The 24,284-nt window shown below is 41.4% G+C and overlaps 1 protein-coding gene across 3 annotated transcripts in view; it reads left to right on the forward strand.

The window, feature by feature from the left end:
* Window positions 1–22,778, forward strand: part of col5a3a (collagen, type V, alpha 3a) — a 50,360-nt gene extending 27,582 nt beyond the window's left edge. For all 3 annotated transcript variants that reach the window (XM_042392963.1, XM_042392965.1, XM_042392964.1), the window contains 47 exons: window positions 807–860; window positions 1,057–1,101; window positions 1,357–1,410; window positions 1,707–1,751; window positions 2,134–2,187; window positions 3,081–3,125; window positions 3,497–3,550; window positions 4,161–4,205; window positions 4,361–4,414; window positions 4,524–4,631; window positions 5,136–5,189; window positions 5,533–5,586; window positions 5,714–5,758; window positions 5,957–6,010; window positions 6,351–6,395; window positions 6,532–6,585; window positions 6,702–6,755; window positions 7,071–7,124; window positions 7,248–7,355; window positions 7,685–7,774; window positions 8,034–8,087; window positions 8,283–8,390; window positions 8,727–8,834; window positions 8,945–8,998; window positions 9,211–9,264; window positions 9,365–9,472; window positions 9,583–9,636; window positions 12,225–12,278; window positions 13,990–14,043; window positions 14,174–14,227; window positions 14,339–14,446; window positions 14,554–14,607; window positions 14,702–14,755; window positions 14,944–14,997; window positions 15,114–15,167; window positions 15,272–15,379; window positions 15,540–15,593; window positions 15,752–15,805; window positions 15,894–16,001; window positions 16,092–16,145; window positions 17,802–17,837; window positions 18,292–18,345; window positions 18,446–18,746; window positions 18,950–19,062; window positions 19,205–19,273; window positions 20,094–20,327; window positions 20,555–22,778. In XM_042392963.1, coding sequence (XP_042248897.1) covers window positions 807–860; window positions 1,057–1,101; window positions 1,357–1,410; window positions 1,707–1,751; window positions 2,134–2,187; window positions 3,081–3,125; window positions 3,497–3,550; window positions 4,161–4,205; window positions 4,361–4,414; window positions 4,524–4,631; window positions 5,136–5,189; window positions 5,533–5,586; window positions 5,714–5,758; window positions 5,957–6,010; window positions 6,351–6,395; window positions 6,532–6,585; window positions 6,702–6,755; window positions 7,071–7,124; window positions 7,248–7,355; window positions 7,685–7,774; window positions 8,034–8,087; window positions 8,283–8,390; window positions 8,727–8,834; window positions 8,945–8,998; window positions 9,211–9,264; window positions 9,365–9,472; window positions 9,583–9,636; window positions 12,225–12,278; window positions 13,990–14,043; window positions 14,174–14,227; window positions 14,339–14,446; window positions 14,554–14,607; window positions 14,702–14,755; window positions 14,944–14,997; window positions 15,114–15,167; window positions 15,272–15,379; window positions 15,540–15,593; window positions 15,752–15,805; window positions 15,894–16,001; window positions 16,092–16,145; window positions 17,802–17,837; window positions 18,292–18,345; window positions 18,446–18,746; window positions 18,950–19,062; window positions 19,205–19,273; window positions 20,094–20,327; window positions 20,555–20,701 — 3,528 coding nt within the window. In that variant the 3' untranslated portion in view covers window positions 20,702–22,778. The remainder of the gene's footprint in view (window positions 1–806; window positions 861–1,056; window positions 1,102–1,356; window positions 1,411–1,706; window positions 1,752–2,133; window positions 2,188–3,080; window positions 3,126–3,496; window positions 3,551–4,160; window positions 4,206–4,360; window positions 4,415–4,523; window positions 4,632–5,135; window positions 5,190–5,532; window positions 5,587–5,713; window positions 5,759–5,956; window positions 6,011–6,350; window positions 6,396–6,531; window positions 6,586–6,701; window positions 6,756–7,070; window positions 7,125–7,247; window positions 7,356–7,684; window positions 7,775–8,033; window positions 8,088–8,282; window positions 8,391–8,726; window positions 8,835–8,944; window positions 8,999–9,210; window positions 9,265–9,364; window positions 9,473–9,582; window positions 9,637–12,224; window positions 12,279–13,989; window positions 14,044–14,173; window positions 14,228–14,338; window positions 14,447–14,553; window positions 14,608–14,701; window positions 14,756–14,943; window positions 14,998–15,113; window positions 15,168–15,271; window positions 15,380–15,539; window positions 15,594–15,751; window positions 15,806–15,893; window positions 16,002–16,091; window positions 16,146–17,801; window positions 17,838–18,291; window positions 18,346–18,445; window positions 18,747–18,949; window positions 19,063–19,204; window positions 19,274–20,093; window positions 20,328–20,554) is intronic.
* Window positions 22,779–24,284: the final 1,506 nt, after the last annotated feature.

Here is a 24,284-nt window from a genome sequence, read left to right on the forward strand (position 1 = left end):
TTTCAATCTTTGTATCAATGTGAGGCCACAAAGATTTTAAGAGCTCTGGTGAAGATGCTGTCATTTTCTCAGTGTATCTCTGCAGTGAACACTGGTTGATTGGTTATGACTCACACTCTATCTTTCTCACAGTAGGTGAGGTTTGGGCTCAGCAGGGTTCTGTCCTTCCAAATGGATCACCCAGTGCAGGAAGAAATAGAGTTCCATAAGACATGTTAGGAGAGCTGTGTTAAACTACAAAGACACAGGAAAGGAGAGGAGTTGGCTGTTTTGATGAGAGAAAGGAAGTGACAGGAAAAGTGAGACAGCGAGAGACAAACGCGAGACAGAAATTTGGTTGGTGGTGAACGAGATAAGAGGAATGGAGAGAGGAAAATGAGAGAGTCGGAGAGGGAAGAGATAAAATCCTGGCCTGAATGATTATATTTCCATATCAATCACTTCCCAGGAGATCACAGATGTGGCTTTGGAACAGGTGGCTTGGCCAGCCTACAAAGAGGGAGGCTGACAAAAACAGAGCACACAAACACTTGCGCAAACACAGGCTAGCACAGTCTCTGTTGCTATCACATACAAAACTACATGCACGGACGTACACACACACACACACACACACACACACACACACACACACACACACACACACACACACACACACACACACACAAAAACATATCACTTGTCTCTCCCTGTTTTTCACTCTCTTTCTCCTCTTAGCTCTGATTTATGATTTAGTATTCCACACTCACTCCATCTCATCGTGAATGCAGGTTAGCTGCTGACTATTTGCTGTGTTTTGTCTCCAGGGTCCTCGGGGTCTTGTTGGGCCAAGGGGGCCACCTGGCCCACCTGGCCAACCGGTAAGTCAACATTGCCTTGATTACAAAATCAGAGCTATTCAGTCTTTTCAACTCTATAAAAGCTCCTCTAGTTCATGGAATCGTCAATATGCCACTAAAGATAAACAAGGAAGCTATTGAACTGTGTCTCTTTCGATCAAATTTTGACATTTCATCCATTATTTTCTAACATCTTGTGTGTGTGCATTTTTGTCAGGGTATCATTGGAACTGATGGAGTACAAGGGTCAAAGGGCAACCTGGTCAGTCCTTCTATGTTCATACCTCATCCCTATAACTACCATTACATACCACTTATGACTATGATGTATGTTAAAAGAGATACAGACAAATGAACATGGTGTGGATTTTGAAAGTGATGTCAGCTACAGAAACATCAGCCACAGTGTTTTAGTGTGCCCTTCTAATGAACCTGTTAACCAGTCATGTGATGATGAGCTCATGACAAAGATCATGTGTAGACAGAGTGTGTGACCACCAGTGTTTCCTGTTCTCAGGGTCCATCTGGAGAAATAGGGCCCCCAGGTCAACAGGGAAATCCAGGAGTACAGGTACTGTACTAGCACTAAAACTGTCCTGTTTTAAGTTACAAGGTATCACCCCACTGCAACAAAATGGCGTAAAATGTCGTCAGAGACATTACAGTCATGAGTTAATCATGTTTTCCAGCATGCCAACACCCCATCCAACCCCTAGTTCACACAAAGACATCAGCACTTACTGTTCATGATTCTTACATACACACATGTCATACCATACATACACACATACTCAAGCAAAACCTCAACTCCCAGCCTTCTCCCAGTCTTGTGACACTTAACCTGATTGATGCTTTGTTCTGGTATAGGGTTTGCCTGGTTCCCAGGGTCCCATTGGATTGCCAGGAGAGAAGGTAGGTAGCATGTCTCTCTCTTAATTTCAGAATTAAAGCTGTGACCTTGTGATCCTTGTCATCACATACCCATGGGAGGCCAACTGAGCAGGACAGTACAACCCAGCCACTTCTGGCTCCCATTCAGACAAGACAGAGCTAGACAGGAAATCAATACCAAAGAAACACACACAGGCATAACAGACACTAGGGACGGCCTTGCACGGTTCACATCATGAGGCCAGACTGATAAAAGAAATAAAAAGTGGACTTAGCCATAAATACAGTATGTTTGGTAGAGAAGCAACAAAGTGGGAAATGTGGTCTCCTAGGGATGAGTTGAGATGTTATATCATATCTGAAGCTCAGCACCAGGATTCATGATTCTGTCTGTCCTGTACAGGGTCCCCAGGGGAAACAAGGCATGCAGGGACTACCAGGCATTGATGGCCCCACTGTAAGTACACACCTAAACGCAAACACATAAACATGCTCACATCCATACATACCTTTGCAGTATCTACATATCTACATATAGATAGACAGAGTGCATTGCTGCTACTTTGTCTGTCAACTACATGCTCAGGTGACAAGACAACAAAATATGAATGACAACTCTGCAACATCAACTGGCTTACTAGAACAGTCTGCACTGTTTTAGCACAGGGAGTTTTTTTTCTTTCCTTTTTACAGAATGTCTTCATCAATTATCCAAAGAGGACTAGAACTAGATGAACAGCCTCTATCGGGTGCTGTACCTCCAGCACAGCAGCACAGAAATTTCAAACGCTCACCCCATAATGATATACAAACAATAACTGTGTATGTACATACAGCACCAGTCAAAAGTTTGGACCTCCCTATTCACTTGAATGAGAAAGTGTGTCCAAACTTGTGACTGGTACTGTATACACATGTTTATGTGTACACATACAACCAAGAAAACACTTAATCTAAAGAAGCCAAGAGGATAAAATTTGCCAGCCTACACATTCTGTCGTCCACCAGCAGGGGGACAGAGGAGGCATTTATGGAAGTGATCTGAAGCAGTTTGACATTTAGTAAAGAATGAAAAATCCTTTTACAGTGAGGCTTTTCTTATCTCCAATAATTAATTTTAGATTGCAGTCAGACATAGTTGAATGAATTTCACTTAATGTTCCTTTTATTGTTCTGCAAAGGTTTGTGACACACACAATGACATTTTTATGGTTCTTCATTCTGAATGCCACTGAGTTTTCCTCTTTTTCATTGGATGGTTGCATTCAGAAATTTCCATAAAGGAGTGATACAATAATGATGTATTTGTAGCAGCGCTAAGTCAATCTGATTCTTGTTTTTCTGTTACAGGGTCACCCAGGAAGAGAGGGCCCCGCGGGAGAGAAAGGCATGCAAGTGCGTAACTGCATATCTTAGGCTGGTTTGCTGTAGTGTAACAGCAAGATATTAAAAGTGCAACATCATGCTCTTTCTTTCCATCTATTGTAATTGTGCACTCACTCACATTAGGCTACAGAAATGCTCAGTCTCATCATTGTAATCATCATTGATGATGTTATCATCCTTATTGTACAAGAGCATTAGCCCATTAGAGTCAGCCGCATGCACTCATCAGCATCATCTACTATTTCTGTTTGAAAATGCTGATTGCCAATAGAAGATAGGACACAGTGACTGGGTGCAATGTTAATTTATATCTGTTCAGAGAACTGGCTGCTTCTTGCTAAAACTGAAGAATACTTTTGTTCTTTTTTTTTTTCATGCAGGGTTTACCAGGTGCTCAGGGGCCTATTGGGTATCCAGGGACCCGCGGAGTCAAGGTGAGACATGAATGCATCGTGATCTCAAGTGTAATGTCCACTGAGATATTCATTCCCTTGGACATTTCATTCTGCGTGTATGTCTACCTGTGACGGACAAGCTGTTTGAGTCTGTAACTGACAGGTGACAGGTGGAGGGAAAGCACCCCAGTTCTCAAAGGGACTACTAGCAGCAGAGTGAGGAGCATTTGACAGATAAGAGAATTGTCAGAGCCAGATAGAAAAAACTGTGTGTTTTGGTGTGTAGCAGTCATTTTTTTTGCTTTTGAAATTGAGGAATAAAAGCAAAGTTGTCATGGCATTCTGCTTGGTGTTTGTTTTTGTCACGTTCCCACATGTGGTGTTTTATCTGGTAGTTTGGCTCAACATCCTTTAGGGTAAGCCTGACCTTGCTGGCAATCATTAGTATGAATGTAAGGTCAATAACTGCTCAATACCAGAGCAATGTTAGGTCAAGAGAAAATCAATACACACTTATAAATCATTTCAGTGTTTCAAGATGGGGTATTTCTGGAAATACAGACAACCAGCAGTTTTTCAATGTAATGTCCAGAGGTGTGTTATGATGTGAGATTCTCATTAACTTAAGTATTTTTCCTCTTTTTTACAGGGAGCTGATGGAGTTAGAGGTCCAAAGGGGAGCAAAGGAGAGAAGGTGAGTAAAACACATTTTCTATCTTGCTTGAAAAATAGTGAGCTGTTATTCTATTGTGGATTGTGACTAGAGACACTGACAAATTACAATGTTATGATGCAATTTATCATTAAAGAGCTTTTCATCATACATCACCTCTCCTCTGTGCATCACAGGGAGAAGATGGCTTCCCTGGGTTCAAAGGTGACATGGGCATCAAGGGAGACAGGGTAAGAGCGCCCTCAGATCACAAACCTCATTATCATTTTCTCTCAGTTATTCTCTATTAGAGTGGAGATAAAATTGTCACTTCTCCTCTACGCTAATTCTTCACTTTAGGGTGATAACGGAGCTCCAGGTGCTCGTGGAGAGGATGGCACAGAGGGGCTAAAGGGCCAAGCAGGACCCATGGGAGATCAAGGAGGTCTTGGGATTGCTGGAGAGAAGGTACGTTAATAAAAGATTACATTTACATTATGAGACAAGGTTGGGACACAAAAGAGGAAGATAGGAAGATCAAATAGGCTGCCAAATTATAAGAAAACTCTTATCTAAACCTGCATTGTGCTGCTACAGCCGTTATAATGTTAGGTATTACAGTTAAATTTCTTTAGCTCCGTTTTCAGTTTTGACAAACTTTTCTTAATAAACGAGTATCTGAAAATCACTGAAATACTGAATATATGGAATGTAATGGCCTTACATTTATCACATCTAGTTACAGCCTACTCCTAAGGCAAAACTGTCGCTGAAGCAGTGTGCATGTTGAAGCATTTAATCTTTCTGTCATCACTATATGCATTAGGGTAGAGATGCCCTGCTGTATTGGTACATGCGTAGTCAGCATTATGTCATAAAAATCTTAATTAAATGGTTTTCATGCATTTTTCTTTTTAATATTTCTCCTATTTATTTCCTCCTCCCCTCCTATTCTGCCGGTTTTCTCTGCAGGGTAAACTTGGTGTGCCTGGATTGCCAGGATACCCAGGACGACAAGGGCCTAAGGTAATTTAGCATTGATGAGCTGTAATGATCAGTTAATGTGTCCTCTGGTTCCTTTATCAGAGCTTTAACCAGCAAGATGTGTGTCTTTGGCTGGACTGTTTCCTGTCTGATTAAAAATAAAGGATGATAAATGGCTTATTAAAAAAGGCTATTTTATTAATAGTTCATTAGTGACATCAATTCATTACATGTTGATGAATGGTATATTTAAGGCTGTGTTGGGCTCATGGATTAGATTTGCTTTAATTTGATACAGTAGTTAATTATACATTAATGAGACATTAGGGGTTGATGTGTGATGAATGGAAGGCTGAGGCTGATTAACCTCTACGTGTCTCTCCAGGGATCAGTTGGCTTCCCTGGTGTGGCAGGAGTCTCAGGAGAGAAAGGACGAAGGGTGAGGACTGTACTGACATTAAATCCACATCACATTCTGACTTCGTTAGAACATGTAAACTTTGCTGCAGTATGTAGGAACTGTAAAATAAGCAACTGATAAATAACTGTGAATCTTTACAATGCAGGGTCCAGCAGGTCAGCCAGGGTCTGGAGGCCAAAGAGGTCCTAATGTGAGTACAGCTATAAGTGCCATGCCTATACACCATGTTTTTTATTGTTTAAAGCTGCTGCTCTAATAATAATAATACCATTAGTTTGCCACACATCTTGGGAGTGAGGCACAGTTTTTTCACATCACCAGCAGTTTATCTTCCACTTCCAGATTTGTTATGCATGTGCTAATCAGACTGCTGTTTGTTTTGCAATAGGGAGCCCGAGGGGAAAGAGGAGCAAGGGGGCCCACTGGAAAGCCTGGAGAAAAGGTGAACTTAGGCTGATACAAACGCACAAACACACAAACACTCCCTGACATAAACAAAGACATATGCACGTACAGTTACACACACATAAACACAAACCTCATAAAGTATGGATGAATTCGCCAACCAAGTTGAAACTGGTTGTTGCTGTTCATTTCTAGATGACAGGCCATCTGGTGCAGTGAAAAGCTACTATCTGACAGGGAATGCTTCAGTTTACACTCTCACCCTCAAAGACCATCTTGGGAAAGCTAAAGATTTGCTGGCAGGAAGAAAACTAGAAATGTTTTAGCGGCTTATGTTTTTGTACAGTGACTATATTTTTGCTGTCTGTCTCTGGTAGGGTTCTGCTGGACAAGATGGTCCTCCAGGATCCCCTGGAGAGCAGGTAATCTTTCGACTCTCGGATAATAGCATACAGTATCTAAATAGGACTATAGCTCTAAAACCTTCTAAAACCTGTCTCTTACTAGAAGAAAAAGATCTGAGGTTTGAGCCAGAGTTTCTTTGTTATTATTTTCCAGGGTCCCCAAGGGCCACAGGGAAGACATGGTGAACCAGGACCTAGAGGGCCTAATGTGAGTGGGCTAAGATGCACTGTGTAATGTCTCTGATTTAATGTTACCCACATTTACGCTCACCTTTGATCATATTTAGTTCATTAAAATGATGTGAGAAAATGCTTCCTTTTCAGGGTCCACCTGGAAAAGATGGATTACCAGGTCATCCAGGCCAGAGAGGGGAACCAGTGAGTCACCTTTAATCTCAATAAAGCTACAAACAGCATTTGGTGTATAGCATTTTGCCCCTATGAGGTGCACACCATAGCAATAACTTAACAGAGAGTTGATCTACTGTATGTGTCAACACAGCAAACAAGTCAAAAGTTGTGACTTCAGCAATTACTGAAGTTCTAGTCAGAGTGCATTTGAAAAGCTTATACTAAATTTAGAAAAAACATTATGCCCTGTCTGCAGTCCTCAAATAACAGCATCTGTGCATCCTGTCTGTCTGTTTCAACTCCTTATTGAGAGTCACCAGACTAAATTTTCTTATTTGACAGGGCTTCCAAGGCAAGAATGGACTCCCCGGCCCCCCAGGTGTCGTTGGACCACAGGTAAGAGGATCAGCTAAACAGCTGTTTATTTCAGATAACATGCTTTTTAAATAACTGTTATGTTATATCACACAGGAAGTAACCAGATAGCCTGAAAATGTTGTGTACCTTGGTTGTTTTCAGGGCAAATCTGGTGAGACAGGGCCAACTGGAGATAGAGGCCATCCAGGTTCCCCTGGACCACCGGGGGAGCATGGTTTACCAGGAGCTGCTGGAAAGGAGGGTGCCAAGGTGAGTGGTTTTCATCATAATGTCAGGATCGTAATCATTTACCAGCATCACATTATTACTGTTACATTAGATAAAGCCCAAGGACTCTCTCAGCACTGCCTGAATATCTTATCTCCTGGGTCTCATCCTATCCTCTAATTTGCTAATAAATAACAGAGGAAATCTCATGGTGTTGAGTGTATTATGGCTCATAAAAGATAAATGTTCCTTCTTGGTGTTGCTTGTTGGTTGATGGTGATTTATGACTGCATAAGGGCCTGCTGTCTACTGGCTACTCGCCTTATATCTAATCACATGTCTGTATGTCTGTGTGTTTGTGTGGTTTCCAGGGAGACCCAGGTCCACCAGGATCCCCAGGGAAGAGTGGTCCTGCTGGGCTTCAAGGGTTCAGAGGGAGCAGAGGGACCCCCGGTGCAATGGTAATGCAAAATTCCTTACATCTCATATACTCACCCTCACTCACTCACCAGTGACTCATTAGCATCAGATTCTTCTGAAATTTGCAGCTTGTAATTAAATTGTCAACAGCCATCATGAGATTTTCTTAAGAGCTTTCAAATTGGAACTCAGTTGATAAAATTGAACCAAAGCAATAGTAAACTGTAACGCATTGATGGTAATTCTTGTAATGGTTGCAGATGTTGCTTGATTGTGAAGGCTCTGCCTGTGTCTCTCCAGGGTCCTGCAGGTCTGAAGGGAGGAGAGGGCCTGCCTGGTATTGCCGGATCTGTTGTAAGTCTGATTTTGTTAAATTACATCCCATCCTATCCCTTCATCTCTGTTCAGCTTCTATGGTATATAGAATGCTATGGCATATGAAGCAGAAGGCTGTTTCCATGGTGATCAGTGATCGTGACCACTGCACTAAATCAAATGATGAATCATGTGACATGCTCATCTCACCTCTCTATCTCCTCTTATTTCTAGGGTGCCACTGGAGAGAGGGGCCCTGCTGGGCCGGCTGGTGCTATTGGCCAGCCAGGACGACCCGGCAGCTTGGGTCCTGCTGGGCCGATGGGAGAGAAAGGCGAGCCAGTAAGATTTGGAACATTGCTAATTTTGTTTCTTAGGCTGCAGTGTCCTCTAACACATACTGTACCATCACCTCCCACCATTGTGTAATAAACAACATGTGCTCTTGCTTTGGAATGTGTCATTATGAGACAGAGAGCAGGAGAGAGGTAAAGGAGACAGAGAGCAAGACAGAAAGAGAAAGGGAGAGAAAAAATATGAATGTGATCAAGTATGCTTTCTTGGGTGTGAGTTCCCTTTCTAGTATGATACATTAATCAATGTGTCGTGCTGCTATATGAGATTAATAAGTATTGTAGCGTTTGCTAGATGTATGCTGTTTTCCCATCTGTTCCCAAGGGAGAGAAGGGACCCATGGGGCCGGCTGGGCATGACGGGGAGCTAGGACCAGTAGGGCTCCTAGGGACTGCGGGACCACCTGGGCCTCCAGGAGAGGACGGGGACAAGGTAGTTACATTGGACAGCTAGCAGGGACTGCAGCACTGCTGTTAAGTGCTTGCTGATTTTTGGACTCAGTTGTTTGCATGTGTGCTCATGTGTGTTATCTGTCTCCATAGGGAGAGACAGGAGGACCAGGCCAGAAGGGCAGCAAAGGAGACAAAGGAGAAGCAGTGAGTATGAATTTTACATGATTAGTCCCAACATCACATCATTACCTTGCATCACCAGGAGGTAGAGGACAAACTGGCTTATAATTGGTTTGGAGTAATTCGTTGTAATAACTGTTTGTCTGGACAGTGCATCCTCAGGTGTAATAACAGATGGCTTTGATCATGTCTTTCCTTCAGTGAAAGTGTATTTACATGTTACTATACTTTTCTAGGGACCCCCAGGACCTCTTGGACGCCAAGGACCTATAGGCCAGCCAGGATTGCCTGTATGTTGCTTTAACTCAGAATCCATCATATAAATACACATAAGCATATGGTTTGTTTTGTGCAGTGTTAACAGCATGGACCTGTCTGTGTATGTGTCAGGGTGCAGATGGTGAGCCAGGTCCTCGTGGGCAGCAGGGCATGAACGGGGCAAAAGGAGATGAAGGACACAGGGGCTTTAAGGGGGCATCTGGACCTTCTGGACTTCAGGTAAGGATATACAATATAAATTCCAAGACTGCATCTCCAAGACTCATCCTTTTATATCTTTTTCTATTCTCTGCCTGAGACTGCATTGCTTACCATATCTGCATTTATAGGGAATGCCAGGACCACCAGGGGAGAAAGGAGAGAGCGGACATGTTGGCTCAATGGTAAGTACTGCTCAGCAATCTGAGCACATACAACACTCATCTCGAGTCCAGTGTCAGCCTCAAGTCTGTTCTCAACAGCACTTTTCTGACATCTCACACTTTGCTTCATGATCATTAGACTTTGATTTTTCTTGTCAGATATTTGATAATAACCTGATTTTTCCTCACTATCTAAATGCCTTTGAATATGTTTCTCCACTTGGTCGACTTTTCTTCATTTCCTTCCCCAGTATTAAAAGCAGTTTAATTGATCTCTTTCAGGATCAAACATTTATGCATACATTAGTAGAAAAACAGTGAATTATTCAATAGAGAGATTAGGGCTATAATGCAAAGCTTTTGCAAATACTGTAAATTTACATTTCTGTCTATGGTCAGGAAACTCCTGAAGCAGTATTTGATATTTATAAAGACATGGGCTGAAATAACAACTCAGCTCAGTAATGTCTCTGAGTTTCATACAGGTGCTATTTAAATATCTTGTCAGTGCCAGGACTTTCAAGCACTATGCAGGTCACTGTGGATGTAGCACCTCTGATGTGGGTATGTTATGAAGTTTGAAGTTTGAATAATGCATTCCTGCATGTGATGGCTATATCCAAGTAGCAAACAAAGACCATCCCGTTTGTTTAGGAAAAAAATTAGATGAGACATTGGCAAGGTCATGAGGAACAGCACTGTACAAATCAAACACTAATGTTATGTCGATAGCTCACGTCTAGCAAGTCTTTTACATTGCTGGATAGATAATGCAGTCCAAATAACAAAGAGTTAGCTATCACATGAGAAAATGTTATTTTTGAATACCACATTTTAGGAAAAAAAAAGAAAAATATAATATTTTCAAGATTCTATCTGACATAGTGCTTCCCAAATTATTGTAAGCGCAGTATTGGGAAGGTTCAAGGTATCAGCAGGCTATGAACTATAGCTGATACACAAACAACCCACCACAGCTCATTAAACTTTAATTAATGCCACCTATTTAGTTCCTTATTGCCAGCTGTGCTGATTCTGCTGCTGTGTGTCAAACTTATGAACCAAGCTTTTCCTCTGCCAATAATCATTACAGCTCTCAAACTACTACAAGCTGTGGATTTGAATCGGGCACAGTTTGCTCTGGCCCTTGATTAGTCTCAATATTGTTTAGACCCCAGACTGGTTGTACGAGGAGGTGTTAGACTGATAGAGTAATCTTGATTGTGCACTCAGACTATTCTAGTGTGAGACAGCTGCACTAAAACTGAGATAGACTAATTTAAATTGGCTACTCTACTCACAGACTAAATGAGCTAAGAGTTGTTTTTCCATTGTAATAGCCTTGGCTTTAGGTTAAAAACACACTTGAGTCAGCTGCACTCTAAATTCTGTTTCTTGTATCTCTGTCTGCTGGCACTGGTCATGTCTTTTGGTTATCTTATGAAATGATACCCACAATAATAATGGTTAAAAGTTAGCCATTTAAACTTTCGAACTATAACAATTGCATACATGTCTTTTCAATGTGTGATGAATCTTCAAGGATGAGTGTGAATGACAAAATAGACCATGATCTTATGTGCAAGACAGACAAGTTCAGAGAATGAAGAGATGGTCCTGTATGTAAAAAGAAAAAAAGAGAAAGACAGAGAGTGACAGAAAGGAGGCAGTGGAGCAATGGAGTGGAAGGAAGAGGCGGGGCACTGATTGTGAGCAGGAAGACGGTGTGACAGCTGCTAATCAGATTAGCCTCAGCCTTGGCTGTCTAATGAGCATCCCCCTTTGTGACAGTCATCTCACAACGCTGTCAACCATGAACACACGCTCAACAAGATTCTCTATAGCCCCTCTTCTCCACAGCCAGATTAGGGAGGGAATGTATCAAAATGGAACCAAGACAAAAGAGAGAAAGAGAGAGAAAAGGGTGGTGGGGGTGAGGAAAGATGCTGAGGACTCACTGGGGAAGTTTCATTCATGTGTGAGTGTTGCGGATCACAGAATTCTCCCCTCTAATGCTCAAGTATCTCTCCGCCAGAAGGATATGTGTTTCCTCTAGTCTCACGCAGTCTCTCTCTGGGCAGATTGTCTGTCTTTCTGTCTGAGTGTCTTTGCAACACAAGGCTCCCTCCAAGACTTCAGAGTGATTCAGAGAACAGCTCAACATCTACTCAACTGAAACACAGAGCACAGTTAGGATTAATTGCTTGGCGTTCTCTTGTGCTGCACAGAACAGTCAAATCACATGCCGTCACTGTGGCTGAGAGAATATGGTCTTGCACATCACAGGCGAGAGGTTTCTTATTAATAAGAGAGAATAAGAGAGAGAGAGAGGGGGTGGGAAAAATGAGAAAAATCAGAGCCTGTCATATTGAGGGTAATGACCTGTCTGGACGTCTTCATCATGTCACTACGATAATGATCATAGATACTGGAGCCACTGGATAAGCAATCCACCATGAGCTGACTTCTAACTCATTTAATTTAGGTGGCACCAGCCAAGCCCAGATCACATTCAGTTTGTATGTTTGTGTGTGTGCTTTATTGATGCAGTATATCTTTATTGTCTGCACTGAGATCCTAATGAAAACATTTTATTTTTCTCTACACAGGGGCCTCCAGGACAGCATGGCCCGCGAGGCTCTCAGGGGCCCATTGGTGGAGAGGTAAAGTGCAGCATGAATTCATGCCTATTGTCCATATATGTTGTTTTTTTTCACAATCACAAATTTGGATCAAGATGTGGACATCACTATCGTATTATAATACCCAATAGACAGTGTCACTAGGGAAGGAGTAAAGAGAAGTTTATTTTTTCAGATGACTTGGGTTTAAAAGATACATATACATATACTCTTTGGTAAGTAAAAGGAGAATATCCAAATGGAGGCTTTTTTGCAGATTATATCAACAAGCTGCAATATGCATCTTCTTAACCCACTTGTAAAATTCCTCTATTTCTTACTCCAACATATTCCAAGCAAAATAATTGAAATGGAACATGCACAGATTGCAAAAATCAGTGTTAAACTAGTTGAAACAATAAATGCCACAGCATGGTCCATTTAATTTGGTAATACTAACCAGCATAATCAGTTTTACCACATTTTATAATCGGCCTTCTAATTATGAATACATGTACATCAGTTTTAATAATTTGTCTTTCAAATTTAGCCTGTTCTTTTTGCATTTTTAAGATTCATCAGTTCATTGACTTTATTCTCTTATCTGGATTTGTTCTTTTTGAAAATCATGTTATTTTGAATATTTCAATAATGTATGTATCTTCAATTCATGTTGAGAGATGCAACCTCCTCTGACTTTAACCAATGCAGTTTTGAAATTAAACTCGCCCTGATAGTGCCAATATTAAAGTTCTAATATTTTCAAGTTATGGTAATTGCATGCCTATATGAGTCATAAAGAAAACATGATGGTGTATCAGCTTTGGAATTAAGGAGACTTCAATTTAATACACAGTGTTATCTAAAGTTCAAACTGAACAATAGCTTATCCTTACACACCACAGATGCTTTATATTTTCCAGCCCCTCATCTCTACATACAGTACAGTCTCTTCTTTGAACACTTCCTGCCATAGACCCTCCACTTGCTTTTGAAACTTGAATTATTAAATAGTATTAGGATATAATCCCTGGGAGAGAGTTATATTTACTGCTCTATGAATCATTAAGAAGTATTAGACTATCATCCCTGAGAGGCAGTTATATTTACCTCTAGTAATGGCCGTCTCTCTACAGACTCTCACGCCAGTCAATTATTCAGCAGCGAGCTGCAGAAAGCTGTGTGAGCCACGCTAGTGCCCCATCACAGGAAGCATGGAAACACAGCAGTGCAGAGATGGTGGGATCCATAAATGGATTGATACAGGAATAGTGGAAAAGAGCGAAATGGGGTGGGATGGTATTTGAGGAAAGCAGTTGACAGCAGGAGTTCAGTATTAATGCGTGGCTGTACTCAGCTCTCATGTTTGTGCACTTTACCGAAGAGATGCTTTTACTGAGTTTGTCTCAAGATGCAACACATAATACACTGACATACTGTACATGCATGCACGTACCCATGCAGAAAACAAACAGGCAAACTTGATTGAGAGAGGAGGAAATAGCTTCCACCCTACTGTGTGACTCAAATAATATCCACAAATGTAGCAAACCTTACATTCAGTATTTTTTCCTTGTGTTGTGATAATTCTGTTCCAGTTTCAACATTTTGTGAACAGAACTGCTGACAAACAAACCAAAATAAAAAAAATATTGGACCAAGAACTCGATTTTCAAATATCAAATGAATATTTCAAACCTGCCCTTGTTTTATGATGTTTTAATTCAAGCTGTTCTCTTTCGTCCTGTCACAGGGCCCACCTGGACTGATTGGTGGAGTTGGTCAGCCTGGACTTGTTGGAGAGAAGGTCAGCATTTCCCATTAGCAACTACACAATGTGTGCCAGCGCACATACAACGGTGTTTTGAGTTTGTGGGCTTGTGCACCAGTGTATGTGTGGTGTGTTTTTATCTTGCTGCATGTTCCCTCTCTTCTAGGGTGAAGACGGAGAAGCTGGAGACCCAGGACCAGTTGGAGAGCCTGGCACTGCCGTGAGTCACATTGCCTCTGTCCCTCCTCCCTCTCTTTCTCAACCTAATTCTTTCTATGCTTTCTCTCCTCACCCTTTTCAGTGACTGTCATTTAATTTGCTGGTGTCTCAGGGTGCTAAAGGCGATGTGGGGGAGAAGGGTGACTCTGGCCCTCCTGGTGCATCTGGACCCCCAGGACCGAGAGGAATACCAGGGGAGGATGGACCTAAAGGCAACCTTGTAAGTCTGTCTGGATCAGTGACTTTTACTTGCTCTGGTTGTCAGTCAGTCAGTGACTGTTAATGTCATGCATATGAGGGTCTCTAAATCATTCTTTGTGTCCATAGGGACCTATTGGATTCCCGGGAGATACAGGATCCCCTGGAGAACCTGGTGTCAATGTGAGTATTATTGTTTTGTTGTTTTAATTGTATCATTAATTTGTCTTTAATGTATTTTTGAATAATTTCTCCTATGTGACATTTTTTCATCCAGGGAATAGATGGTGGACCAGGGCCTAAAGGAGACAATGGGGAAACTGGCAAAGCAGTAAGGAGTGTTTTTGTTTTGTTTTTTTTTACAAATTTATAACTGCATATGTTGACAACACCAGTAGCTCTTGTGTGCTTAGCTGAAGTCTTTGTCTTCATCACCATGGCTGAACTTTCTTTTCAGTCTTTTTGTGACTGGGTGGAAATGTGTTTCTGTTTTAACTTCACTTTTTCTGTTATCTGCAGGGACCACCAGGAGCCTCTGGAGAGCCAGGTCCTTCAGGACCTCCTGGACGGAGGGTGAGCTCAATGTATTTTATGGGTTTGTATGCATGTGTATGTAGCTATATATTTTCATGTTGCTTTGTAAATTGTTCAAGTCATCGTCTAAGCAACAGTGTCTTTCTCAACCTCAGGGTCATGTAGGTGCTGCAGGAAAAGAAGGGAAGCAAGGAATGAAGGGAGCCAAGGTAAGAATAAAGACTGGCACTGAACTCAGTGGTCGTGTATGGTGCCCTTCAACTAAGCCTTTCTGATCTATTTTGCTGTCTGGCTCTCTCCTTTTGCTCTGTAGGGGACAACAGGAACCCAGGGTCCAACGGGGAAGACAGGCCCGGTGGGACCCCAAGGGCACCCAGGGAGGTCTGGTCCAGAAGGGTTTCGAGGCATCCCAGGTCCCGCGGTCAGTACATGAGCGCATGGGCATGATATTAAGTCACTATGAATACTCTTTGTTGAGTCGAAGCACCATTACCAAAGGACCACACTGGCAATCATAATTTAAACAGTATGGTGTCCTGCTTATGTGCTTTGACAAACTGTAAACTGTGTTTATTCTCCAGGGTGAGCAAGGGTTGAACGGGCCATCAGGACAGACTGGACCACCAGGACCAATAGTAAGATCCTTATATTTGGCTGATAAGGAAGTCGATGAAATGAGAGGAGGGATTTGGGGCATTTTGACACAATAAATCAGGATTCAAACCCAACACAATCAAACCATTTTTCATATAGAGAATCTACAGCAAACTAATGCATCTGACATTGTTAACAGGGACCACCAGGACTTCCAGGATTAAAAGGAGACCCTGGAAAGAAGGGAGATAAAGTGAGTGTTAAGTCCCCAATAGAGAGAATATTTTGTACCTGTCTAAGCCTTGGGAAACAATAGTGACAAACCATGTCTCTGTCTGCAGGGTCATGGTGGGTTAATTGGCCTTGTTGGCCCTCCAGGAGAACCTGGTGAGAAGGGAGACAGAGGCCTTACAGGGAACCAGGGTATGCAAGGGCCTAAAGGAGATGGGGTACGTTTGGTTGCAATCTGATGCATCTGATACAGTTATGCACAAAGAAAGTTCAGCTCACTAACAAGACATACTTGTCCTTATATCTAGGGTTTGTCTGGTCTACCTGGTCCCACTGGCCCACCAGGACCACCTGGACTGTCAGTAAGTGACATCTGTTACAACAATATACTGTATATGCTGAATGTTTTCAGCTAGGATACTTGATACTGGTTTTACTTACTGAAGAGTGCCAAGGCTATAACATAACAATATGCAGATACTGTATAGGAATGTTTTCATCTCTATTGCACATTAAAATACTTAATAATATGACCAGATAGTAGTTTGAAACTGTGATTGTTTAACCTCTTAAACTCTCCAAGGGTGCCAGCATCCTCGGCCGAAATTACTGTCTTTCAGAGGCTGTAGTGGGGGGTTAATAGTGTTCTAAAGTTAAGCTAAATTTTTGCAAGGGAAAAATTGGCATGGCCATTTTCAAAGGGGTTTCTTGACCTCTCACCTTAAGATATCTGAATGAAAATACGTTCTATGGGTACCCACGAGTCTCCCCTTTACAGACATGCCCACCTTATGCTAATAAAGTGCAGTATAAATGTGTTACTTTCACTTATTCTAAAAATGGGGTATTTGAATATTTCTGCATACTGGGGTCCCTAAACAGTCTTGGAATTGCATAAATTTGGTATAACTGGAAGGCTGAGACTCTTGTCGATTCAATTGTATTCATGTGTGATGATGTTAGTCCCCATAGTAGCCATTTCATTGTCGTGAGACCATTTTTTGAAACTTGACCTCACTGTATAAAATGACTTATTGTGACCTCAAGAATAATCACAGCCTTATGAAACTTTACAACCACAAACTAGAGACCTCGGGCATTCAGAGAATGTATGGCTTTCCTAAGTATATTGACAATAAGGGGGTTTCTGAGCAATTTTCAAAACAGTAGTGCTCGCCGAAAAATGCTATTCTCACAGAAGGTGTCTTAATGTGGTATTTTGGAGGGATTTTTGATGCTTTCTATCAATTCTCAAGTAAATAAAAATACTTGACACACAGTGCTGAGCTGCATCTCATATTATTCTTCAGTTTCCCAGCTTTTAGATGATGTATACCACTTCTGTGTGGTATATACTGTTGACCTGCTATCTCCCCCTCAAGATCCTGTCCCCCCTAAAAAAGACAAAAATGGGTCTATGGTAGGAGGAGGGGGAGTGGAAGAGGTTAACAGAACTCTCTGAATTCACATTAACTGCTTATATGAAGTTTATACCTGTGGTCTGCTGCATCTTGTTAATGTTGTTAATGCAGAGATAAATGTCATTTGTATCAGGAAATCATCTTGTAATCTCAAGTCATTCTTTTGCAAAGATTCTGAAGTTGTAAAACAAACAGATGCAAAACACTTAAGAAGAGCATAAGAAAAGAAAGAAAATAAAGCATTTACATACTCTCACTAAGAGCAAAGGCATCACAGAGTTTCAGGAATTGTTCTATAACTGTGGTGCAAAATGGCTGATTTATTCATCAATGAAATTAAATAAATATTTATTATTTATAGATTAACATTTGAAGATTTGGATCTGAGGGATTCTAGCTACAGTCCTATTATTACTCATTGTTACTATAGTGAAAGTAAGAATTTTGAACATAACCTGTCCTATCGCTGAGCAAGTGCAGGATTATCCAGTTAAGAGCTGATTTTTTTTTGTCGTGCATACTTTAATTTAGTTTTTTAAGCTTTAATATATTTTATTCACGTTTTTACTGCTTACTTATTCCTACCTCCACTCTTAGGGTGCAGCTGGACAGAAAGGATCGAAGGGAGACATGGTGAGTTCAGTAAACCGTCTTATTTCTACATTGCCATTCCTGTACTAACACCTCAGCTTGGTTAGCAGCTGCAAGAAACATATGCTGCAGAAGAGAAAGAAAGTGTGTTTGTTGGCTTAAATGTACCATGCTTCATAATCATAATGCTCCACTGTGTTTACAGCATGTCTTTGGAACTAAAAGCCTGCTGTACAGCCACACTTGCCTTGTGTGTGATTTTTCCATTGGGCCCTTTTAATAGGATTTGGTTCTGGTGTGTGATGTTATGAAAACCACTATAGTGTGTCTGGAGAGCCAAGGCTTTGACCACAAAGTGCTGATGCACACAGCTGGATAATCCTATAAAGCAGCAGCCATATCTGCCTGGATAAAGCTGGGATTTAGCCAAGTGACATGAGAGTGGCTCCAGGTGAGAGATGATTGACACAAAGTTTTGTCTTCTCCTATTCTCCAGGGTCTTGTTGGTGCCAGGGGTGATACAGGCCCTGCTGGCCCCCCAGGACCTCCAGTGAGTACCTCCAATGATCCACATCATGGCCTTCTCAGTGCCAGTTTTATCCTCTTTCTTTCCATTTCACCTCTTGCTCACCTCTCTGTGCTACCTCCAGGGACCCCCTGCAAAAATGGTTCAGCCCTTGCCTATCAGGGAGGGCAGGCGTAAGAAAAGAAGGGATTCAGATCGGACAGGAGGCGCAGCCCCATCAAGGGAGGAGGATGTGGATCTGGATATGGAGGAGTTCTTCCAAGGAGATCAGCCTCTAGAGGATTCTGAGGGAATGGAAGAAGTCTTTGCCACCCTGTCTTCCATGAAAAACGAAGTGGAGCTTATGAGGAGGCCCCTGGGAACCTTTGAGAGCCCTGCCCGCACCTGCAAAGAGCTCATGATGGTCCAACCTGACTACAAAGATGGTTAGTTAAGACATTGTTTCATAATGGAACCTGATTACACCACCTTAAAAACTAGTCCAGGAAAAACACATTCTCTAGCATACATCCTTTTTACTGTGGTTTATCACTTCACCAACTGCATGTTGTCATCCTGTTATCTAGATGTGTTCATTATATTCACATCTGGTGCTTGATTGATGATCTTTTCGCTGTGCACTTTGTAGGAGACTACTGGATAGATCCTAACCAGGGTTGTCACAGAGATTCTATCAAGGTCTATTGTAACTTCACAGCTGATGGAGATACCTGTCTCCACCCTGAAAAGAGGATTGAAATGGTAAGTCTTAAATCTCTTGCTGTCAGCCTTTGCAGAGGCTGACCTCGTCATACTGTATTACATCAGAGCAGAAATCACTCCCTATATCCCTTGAACCTAAAATTTTGCTCAACATCCTCCCTCTCTCCCATTGTGTGTCAAGGTGAAATTAGCAGCGTGGAACAAAGAGAAGCCAGGAAGCTGGTACAGCCAATACAGGAAAGGCAAGCAGGTAAAAAAAAATCCATTATCTCAGCTGGCTCCAAATGCCAGGCAGTTTTTTTTGCTAAATACTCATTGAGAGTCTTTGAATGGTATTCATGCATATGATAGAGATGCTCACACGCATTTGTACAGGTGTGTTTGAACAAATGTGTAGGCATGCATGTGTCTATCCATATGCACATGACTGCATGTGAATATTTGTGTTTATTTGTAAATCTGTTCACTCTATAATTTGGTATTAACCTGTTTCACTATATGCAATATGAGAGCTGATTTGATATTGCAAGCAGTTGATTTCAGCAGTCAGGATGACTCACACAAAGCCATTGGCAGCTCTGTCTCATTGACTAGCATTCAGGGCAGCACGCTCAGAGCAGTGGCCTTTTATGTGCACCTGATCAGAGGTCTCATAACCCTCTCAGATAATCACAGAGCTGCCAGCACAATTGCAATTTACTGACTCTCTCACACAAAGTCCTTGGATTTGCTTTGGTTTTATCTTCTTTCCTTCATTTCCTTTCTTCCTACTTTACTCTCCATCTCTGTTCTGAGGAAAAATTGCTATAACCTTGCTCATGTAAACTCCTTCATCAGTACAAGCTAGGGGAATTGTAGCTTCATTGATGGAAATAGAATTAGATAGAGATTATAGGCTCAGATGAGTTTTTCTGTGACTCATGTTTTTTTTTCTCAGTCAGTGAGATTTTGTGTCATTTAAGGCTAATGATGTTTTAATTGTTGTTAGCATTACAATACAAGGCTATGGTACACATTATATTTCTCTGCCTATGTTTTTACACTTCTATCTGTGTATCTGTATCGTCCAGTTCTCCTACAATGACATGGATGGGAACCCTGTACATGTGGTTCAACTGACCTTCCTGAAACTACTGAGTGCCACAGCCAAACAGAGCTTCACCTACACCTGCCAGAACTCTGCAGGCTGGTTTGACAGCACATCCCGCTCCTACCAGCATGCCCTCCGCTTCCGGGGCAGCAATTATGAGGAACTGACACAAGCCAAAAGCCCCTTCATCCATGCAGTACATGATGGATGCCAGGTCAGTGCTGGGACATGCCAGGGAAACAGACTAGCTGGACAAATAGGAATTACCCTTAATGAGACTAATGTGTTTATCAGTTGTATTGCTGTTGTTAGCTGGTACATGATTCAGTAACAGGGTAGTCATCAAATTACTGACTTGAATAGGGATTTAGGCCAGAGAGACCTAGTTAGTTGAATTACACCTATTACATTCTAATAATGGTTTTAATATTTCTCTTTCAGTTCCGCAAAGGTCAGGAAAGGACAGTTCTTGAGATTGACTCCCCCTCGGCAGAGCTGCTCCCTATTATAGATGTGGCTGCAGCAGACTTTGGCAACAGCAACCAGAAGTTTGGATTCCAAGTTGGACGAGTATGCTTCAGTGGTTAGCATCTTGCCAACAACACAAAAACAAAAAAGACCTGCACAGCTGAAAGAAACTGGACTTTTACCGCTGCCCCAAGCAATATTTATTATATTATGTTCCTGTATGTGGTGGGTTTGTGGTATATTATTTAAGACTTTTCATCGGCCAATGAAATAGGTTCTATGGCTTTACAACAAGAAGAATGGCAAGAAAGAGGACATGCAACAGTTGGAGCAAAGCACATTTACCAAAGGGAAATATTCCAATTAGATATTTAATTTTAAATGTTTTTGTTTTTGTTTTTTTTCTCTTCACTGTTGAAGTGTGCTGTAATTGATCCTTTTAGAATTATGAGGACTGCACCACTTGACGATGACCACTTATAAATGAGACAGATCTGTACGATCAAAGAGCAGTAAGTGGAACTTTTCAGACCATGAATGAACTAGTTGCTACCTAATGTTTTACAAAGACTGGGACTGAATAAATCAGAGACATCGTCATACTAATTTGCATGCTCCGATTTCACTATAATGATAATTGCATAGCTGTTGTGAACTGGCCTAGCATATTAATTCCACACAAGCACCATAATTAATTTTCTGTATGGTGGAATGATAAATTGTCCTTTTTACCCTTCAACTGCAGTTTGCTCAGTGAATTACCTTTATTAGTATTCAATAGGTGTAGCTAGTTATTGAACCCAACACTTACTTGAAAGGATAAGGTTGTTTCCTTTATTGGACTGCTTCCCTCCTTGGGCTTGATAATAAGCTTTTTGAGCTCTCCATGTTTCACAGAGTACAGTACTGTATATGTCAGACCAACATCCATTCTCCTGTGTATGCACTTGCCATGACATACCTCAGCATCTAGGTTGGGGATATTTCAGGGCAAGAATTAAGAGCATGCTGATTTAAATGTTCTCTGGTCTTAACTGCAGTCCTTTATACCAAGAGACATTTCACACATCTTTTGAAAGCTCTTGAAAGCTGCTGACATAACCTGTTTTCACTTTTCTGCCCTGCTCAGAGGTTTTTGTTTCTTTGTTTTGTTCATATTTTGAATTTTGAACAATGTGTTGCTGTTCATTTGACATGATTTGCTCTTCAGTGGTGCTAAAGATGATTCTGTTATTTTTGTGTCACTGTGTTTGTGTGTCTCAGTGGGCGGGATTATAGGACAAGAGAGAGAGAGGGTTATTGCTCTTTCAGCAGCAAGAAACACCCTCAGAGGCTGGGGACTAGTCTACTGTGTTTTTTGCACATCTTCTGGCTGTTTGTGCCAATTTCACAGGGCCAATGAAAGGAGGTTAGGGACGTTTCAGAGCAATGTGGTTAATCGCTTTAAAGGGAAAATCCACTCTTAAACTGAATTTACATTGTGCATTGTCAGTGATTTTAGACAGTAAATCCAGTACTTGTGTGCAAAGATATCAGTCTCCTTAAATTAGAAATCACAATACCAAGACTGGAGTTGATGATGTCATCAGATGACATTTCTTTCTTTAAAATTGCTTATTTTTTTATATTGTATGACTGTGAATCAGAAATTGTCCTCATAAACGAGTAAAATTACCATGGCTGCTTTTATAGTGTCATAGCTGTTAGTCCATTATTCACCGTTTGTGGAACAGCACCAGGTTTGGTTTTTAGATGACATTATTACTACAGTCTGTCTCTCTATGTCGGCTTTAGCAGAGTCTTCTTCAAATTAACAAATGGAGCTGTGAAACATTACAGAAATTGACATGTGTATGTAAATTTCATTTTACGGTTGATTTTCCCCACAGCAAATGAAATTTCTTAATGCTCTGCCTACCTCCTCCAACTCAAACAGTAGACTGTGTATCCAGCATGTGTAATTTTGCAATTCAATCTCGCTGTTCTATTTGTATCATAGCATTTAAACATTCCAGTAATTAACTCCTCTCCTCCTGTCCCATCCTGCACTGCCCCACCTGTGTATAGAGTTTGTTGTACTAATTTTATATACTGTACAGTTATTCTTAGGACTTTATGAGCAATAACCTGTTGCCTGAATGAAAAACAAATGTATATGTCAAAAATTGATGCGCGAATAAAAAGAAAGAAGAAATCATTCTGTTTTCTTTTTCTTCTCCAGACCCTACAGGTGGGTGAGAACAATATACTGTACATGAGGGCATGCGGCTGCCCACAGTGTCCAGTCAGAGTGTAATAGACAAACCAGGCTCTTCATTACCAACTAGTTCTGCAACACTCACTCAACAAGCTTTGCAATCAGCATCTCCACACAGCCAATGTAATCAACTCTGATTTACTCCCAGGTTCATTTATTTCAATATTTATTTCAATTAGCCCTGTTTCAGTCCTAAGGAGGGAATGTGGGAAGGAGACAGAAGAGAGGGAAGGATGAACATAGACTGTAAAAACAAAATAATGCACATAGCCACTGTGACGTCACCCATTGGTTTCCTGACTTGCAATTTGACCGTCACCATCTCCGCTTTTTGGAGCCAGAAGTGACCATATTTGGATGAGAGGGTGTAGCTGACCCTAACGCTAGCTGCTAGCTTGGTTAGCACAGTGCATTTACAGACTATCGTTAACTGTGATAATGCTATTGTTAATTTTCACTAGCGAAAAACAGTCTTAAAGCCATTAAAACAAAATGTGCTTGCCAGAAAAAACTGAACATCCGACTCCTTAAAGGGTGGAGACCAAAATGTTACAATTAACTGTCATGAACTGAAAACACACTGAAATAACGATGGCTACACCTATACTCTGTGAATCTGGGGTTACGCCATGGTTACGTTACCTAACCAACGCTGATGCTGTGGTAGGGACTTGCCTGTGACAGCACCCACCTGTCACTCAAAGCGGCAACAACCTTAATGTGCATACATTTAAGCCTTAATAAAATTTAAATATGTGAGTTATATAAAAATTCACCCCCTGTGCAGTTGTCATTAACAGGGAAATTAGCTGTAAAGACCAAAACCGTTTTTTGTACCAGGCTGTAAACGTTTATTTCTGCTGTAAAGTTGGGTATTTTAACATAGGAGTCTATGGAGATTGACTTACTTTTGGAGTCAGCCTTAAGTGGCCTTTCGAGGAACTGCAGTTTTTGGCACTTCTGCGTTGGCTTCATTTTTCAGCCCCAGAGGTTGCTACTTGGGTTAGAAGAGAGCAGAGAAGAGGTCAGTATTGAAATGGCTGAGCATAAGAAATTCAGCTGTGGAGATTTAGTCTGTTCAGTGGTGGTAACAAGAGCTGTGCTTATGGGTATTTGTGAGAGACAAAAATAAGACAAAAATAAATGGTAACTGTCCCAATGACGACCTTATTTTTAACCAGTCTGTGACTTTTCTCTGAATTTCATCTTCCTGCCTCACATACTCTCTCTGTCTCTCTGTCTGCCTACTTATCTCTTTTGCTACCCCAAACACACATGCAATAATTGCTTTTTGTTCTATTTGCGCAGACTCATCCGCACACACATACACACACACACACACACACACACACACACACACACACACACACACACACACACACACACACTTGTACACTCTAGAGCCTATTCTCTCACACACATTAAAGTAAGGCGCTCATCCCCTTC

The sequence above is a fragment of the Thunnus maccoyii genome, chromosome 18 (genome assembly GCF_910596095.1).
Source record: "Thunnus maccoyii chromosome 18, fThuMac1.1, whole genome shotgun sequence".
In the NCBI taxonomy this organism is placed as follows: domain Eukaryota; kingdom Metazoa; phylum Chordata; class Actinopteri; order Scombriformes; family Scombridae; genus Thunnus; species Thunnus maccoyii.